This window comes from Etheostoma spectabile, chromosome 15, assembly GCF_008692095.1.
Source record: "Etheostoma spectabile isolate EspeVRDwgs_2016 chromosome 15, UIUC_Espe_1.0, whole genome shotgun sequence".
In the NCBI taxonomy this organism is placed as follows: domain Eukaryota; kingdom Metazoa; phylum Chordata; class Actinopteri; order Perciformes; family Percidae; genus Etheostoma; species Etheostoma spectabile.
The window spans coordinates 1,709,822-1,714,656 of NC_045747.1; the positions used below are offsets into that span (position 1 = coordinate 1,709,822).

At 51.6% G+C, this 4,835-nt stretch overlaps 1 protein-coding gene across 2 annotated transcripts in view; it reads right to left on the reverse strand.

Moving 5' to 3' along the window:
• Nucleotides 1-297: 297 nt before the first annotated feature.
• The window catches only part of grin2ba (glutamate receptor, ionotropic, N-methyl D-aspartate 2B, genome duplicate a), a 150,456-nt gene continuing 145,918 nt past the window's right edge, over nt 298-4,835 (reverse strand). Inside the window, exon 17 of one of the 2 annotated variants that reach the window (XM_032538281.1) lies at nt 298-4,464. In XM_032538281.1, the coding sequence (XP_032394172.1) occupies nt 2,155-4,464 (2,310 nt within the window). In that variant the 3' untranslated portion in view covers nt 298-2,154. The remainder of the gene's footprint in view (nt 4,465-4,835) is intronic. The other variant, XM_032538280.1, reaches the window with a different exon arrangement.

Consider the following 4,835-nt stretch of genomic DNA (forward strand, 5'->3'; position numbering starts at 1 on the left):
GAGGGGCATGGTGATGGGATGATAAGGCCTGTCTACTGAAGAGTCTGAACCTACACCGAGTAAAAAGGTCCTGTGCAATACAATGAAGCCTCTCCAGCCAATAAAACAAATAAATAAAGACTATCTACATCAGTTAAAGTGAAAGCGTTCGCAAGATGGCCGCCTCCCAGACGCCTGTCAGTGTCAAAGAGGCCTCTCTCAAATCGACATCCTCCTCGGCTCACGCTTTAAATCGGCATCATTATTGTCACGGGGCAACAACACTTTTCCTACACATTTTTTGTTTTCGCCAACATAAACAGCAGTGCGTATAGTTATCATCCACAATGTACAAACAACGCCTTCTGTGCGCGCCTCTCAGACTGCTTACGTGAGTGAATAAGTAACGCCTTCTACGAGATACTGGAGACAGGCGGGAAAAGAACTAAAAAGGTGAGTGCCTGGTGACTGTTATCATGTAACCTGAATAAAAGAAGTGGTCTAAAGGCTGCCGTGTTGTGGAGTGAGACGCGGTCGGTCTGTCCGTGACATCCTAAAAAGACATCTGGTTCGTAAAGCACTGCCCACATTCGACATAGGAAATCGTTTTCTTACGAAGTTATAAAACAGCTCCTCTTGTATCCAAACCATCAGCTGCAGTGTCTCAAAGCCTTGCTGTAAATTTTCACTGCAGTTTCGGCTCAATAGAGAGACAGAGAGTCACCGAAGAGCCTGAAAAAGCATGCTGGTCCGTCCCGGGGCTGACTGTCGCGCGAGGACGGCGTGTGAACCGGAGGACACATCCACTGGAGACCATTAAGGCATGTCCTTCCTCTCAGCATCTTCAGCTTTCAGACGAAACGCGTCGATCACAGTAACACAAGTTCAGGCCGACAAAATCTGCATGTGTTTAAAGTGTGAGAGTGTGTGTGTGTGTGTGTGTGTGTGTGTGTGTGTGTGTGTGTGTGTGTGTGTGTGCACTTCATTTGTAACGTCTTGAAACACCAAAGAAGGATCTGTCAGCTCTGAATGTCTTTCCAGATCCGATTTTTTCCCCACAAGGAGCAAATGAATGCATGAGCATGAAGTAGAATATTCTACAGAAACCATTGAAAAAAAAAAGAAAGAAGAAGTTAAGGACTCAGTCTTTGTGGCCTGATGGTTGAACTTAGAACAACCGTCCTGCTGCCAGGAGGCAGACACGATACAACTACAGGTACTGAAACAGTAGTGGAATATCATACCAATATAAAAAAACAAAAAACTTAAGTGATTTCATAATCAGCACTAACATCTTTGTTATTCACAATGTTATCAATATTATTGTTGTTTTTATACCCTGTTTTTTTTTCTATAAGAATATCTTATTATCATTCATGATTGTATTTCTCAAAGCAAACAAGATCAGCTCATTTGGCGTCGGGGGATGAGGAGGAGGGAGGGAGAGGAGAGAGGGGGTGGGGTTGGGGTGGGGGGGGGGGGAGACGGGATGGGACGGAGAGGAGATGGACAGTCTGTCTCCCTCCAGAGAGAGAAGCACGAGTTATCTCCTGCGTCGCAGCCCCGGTGAGCGTGACGACGTCTCCGTTCTGCGGTGACACTGGGGCAGATGGGCCGCTCGCTCTCGCAGTCTTTTCCTCAGAAGCGCCTCGGCGGGAGCTCTCGCGTCGACAGCCAATGGCATCGCACCAGGCTCACACGTCCAGTATCAAACTAAAAGATGAGCTGTCGCCTCTGGGCGATAATCACCGAGTACATGGACTTCTGCGTCACTGCTGGGTGAAGATGATGGACTTGGGGAGGCGAGCGCATTCGTGTGATGGTGAGGAGGGGATGTTGATTGACCGTGAGTGGACAGAAAAGTAGAGTCGCTTTGGCCGTTTCTGAGAGGGGGTTAACATCCCACACCTCCACAGAGTGTCCTGATTTTTTAACCCAGATTAGTTTTTTTTTGCTAAAACAAGATTTGTACTCTTATTTCTCTATGTCACAGTCTCTCCTCTCTTACCTAATCGTGCTGTCCCAATATGGGCTAGGGTTGCAGTGTGTGGACAGTGTCTTTTAAAATCATCCCTGATCTCCTAACACTAGTACAGGCCTCTAATCCACCCACCCCCCACCCCCGTCCTTCCTCGCCATTGTCCGCTCCCCCCTCCCCCTTTTTCTGTTTTGTTCTCACACGTCAGACTCAATGCTGGAGAGTTTCTCGTACACATGGCCATTGCTTCCGTTGAAGGGACGCGGAGGGCCCACCCCCAGCATGGAGCCGTGGTGGTTCATTCCACCGTGGCTGAGCTCTTTTGGGAACCGGGGGGTCACGTTGGACATCACCCCGGCCGTGGCAGACGCCGGCAGATATGACGTCGTGCTCATCTGGCTCCTGAAGTCACTTCGGCTGTTTTTGGCAACTTGTTGCTGCTGCTGTTGCTTTTTCATGTAATATTGTTTGGCTCCGTGCATCAGACACTGGTCGTCCCCAAAGGTGGGTATGAAGGGGTTTTGGTTTACCCTGTCAGGGTAAAGAGATTTGGATAAAGAGAACCCTCCCCCACCTCCTCCTTCCATCAAAGACCTGTCCCGGTCTTGCATGTCTCTCTCTCCGACGGAGCGGCGGTGGAGGCCATCGCCGCCTCTGAACAGGCCGAATGGTGAGCCGGGTCTTTTCCGGCCCTCACCTGCGTAAAACAATGGGTCCCGGTCTCTTTCCCTTTCTCGCTCCGAGCCCCCGTGACGCTCAAATATGTTTGCGAAGGGGCTGGAGCCCTCCATGTAGCGTTCTTTCTCCTTCAAGCTAACACTCCTGGGTGGGGGCAGCATCCCTCCTATACCCGCACCGCTCATCCCTCCAACCCCCCCTAGGCCCATCAGACTTCCCATCCCACCTGACTCCTCTTTCTGGAGGTCCACAAACGCGTCATACGAGTGCTGCCGCCTCAGTGGTTTGCCCAATCCTCCACTCTTTCTCCTCTGCTGGCCCTGAGGTTGAGACTGAGGGCCTGCACCCATGCCGCCTCCTCCTCCTCCGCCTTTCCCTCCCCCCATCTGTTCCAATAGGTGGTTGTTGTCCTCGCTGATATCGTAGAGGGTTCCTGTCTTTTTACAACCCTCACAGCGCATGCAGGTCGCAGAGCTGGGGCGGCTGTTTCCTCCGCCTCCAGAGGACCCGCAGCTCATACCACCACCGTACCCAACACCCACACCCCCTCCTCCATGCATGGACATCTGCTTGCCCACTCCTACCCCGCTAGCCCGACAGTTCCTGCACTCCCACTCTCCCCCTGCCAGCCCAGATCCTCCCCCACTCTTTGAATCTGACTTTTTGGGTTTGCCCTTAAGAAAGTCATCCACTGGAACCAGGGTGGTGCAGGTCGCCACTCCTCCATCTCTACTCCCAGGGCCCTCCGTCAGGTCCACATGTTCCCACTGAGGGACACCCTCTTTGGGCCGAAACTGGTCCAAATAAAAATCCCTAACGCTCTCCTTTTCTCTGAAGAGATAGGAGTTCCCGTCGTTGTTACCTCCTCCACCTCCACCTCCTCCTCCTCCTCTCTTCCGTTCAGCGGGCAAAAGCGGTGGGGAGGTAGCGCGGTGGCCGTGGTAATGGTGGTGGCTGATGTGGTAGGGTTTCCTCCTGTAGCCCAGCTCGATCTCGTCCAGCTCCCGTCTGGACTTGGCAGAGGCCGGCCTCTTTTTCAGGCTATCGCGGTATTGTTTACGCTTCTTGGCATTACCCTCCAGGTTCCCATAAGTTACTGTGTGTGTAGAAATGTCCGAAACATCCGAGCGTATATTCCCATCGTCATCTCCTCTCCCTCCACAGTAGCCGTGCCCAGGGATAAACGTGGAACTTGAGGCACCTCCCTTGAAGGAGAACTTTCCATACAGGTCCGGCAGGCCTCCTTTAAAGCTCTGGCCTGAGGGGGGAGTCTGTCCAGACAGCAGGTCAAACTTGCTCATGTTCCTGTGGGTCAGTGCTGAGCATGGCTGGGTGGTGAAAATAGGGGCCATCCCTCCGCCCAGGCTGTCACAGTCGAACATGCCCCCCTCCAGAGAACTAGCACTGCCCAGACTGTGGGGCCTGTTGGGCGCTGGTCCGCTGAGCCCCAGTGTTGAGCCATGGTGGTGCATGTAGTGGTCCTGGTACAGATTACTGTCCTTCAGGTGGAGGTTCCCAAACGTCCTCTCCACCTCACTGATGTAGTCGCTGAACATGTTGTCTTCCGGGATGTAAGGTGGCTTGCAGTCGGAGTGGCCCGCCAAGCTGCGCCGGTGTTCAGAGATGTCATAAACTGAGGATTCCCGGCGGATGAAGTCCAGAGCGCTGTGGGGTGAGCCGTTCACCCCCGACAGGGAGGCCATGTTCTTGGCGGTGCGTAGGAGACGCATGATGTTGGAATGGGTGTTGTTCATGGTGGCTGATGGCGAGTTCAATGCCGAGCTGCTCTTCTCCTCAATCTGCACACCGTGGATACAGCTGTAGATGCCCTGTGTGGGGGAAATAAAGGCATTAAATAGGGACATTTGGTACATTTACAGTAACCATCATTATTCACTAATATTGTATTTTAAGGTGACAAAAACAGATTGCAGCTGCATTGCACCCTGACCACCCCACATTTTAGAACCTAGATGACATAAAGTGAATGCAGCTCTTTCTGCTGATGCCGTCAATCCACTGGTCAAGAAACACAATATGTCATGTAAAAATATTTGTCATTTATAAGCAGTAACCTGTGGTATATTAGCAAGCCTGAGATAAAGTGAGACAGTGCAAGACAGCATACAATATGAAGACTGATATAAAGAGGATAGTGTAGCTGCACGGTGATCGATAAAGGCAAAGCGGCTGAAGAAAA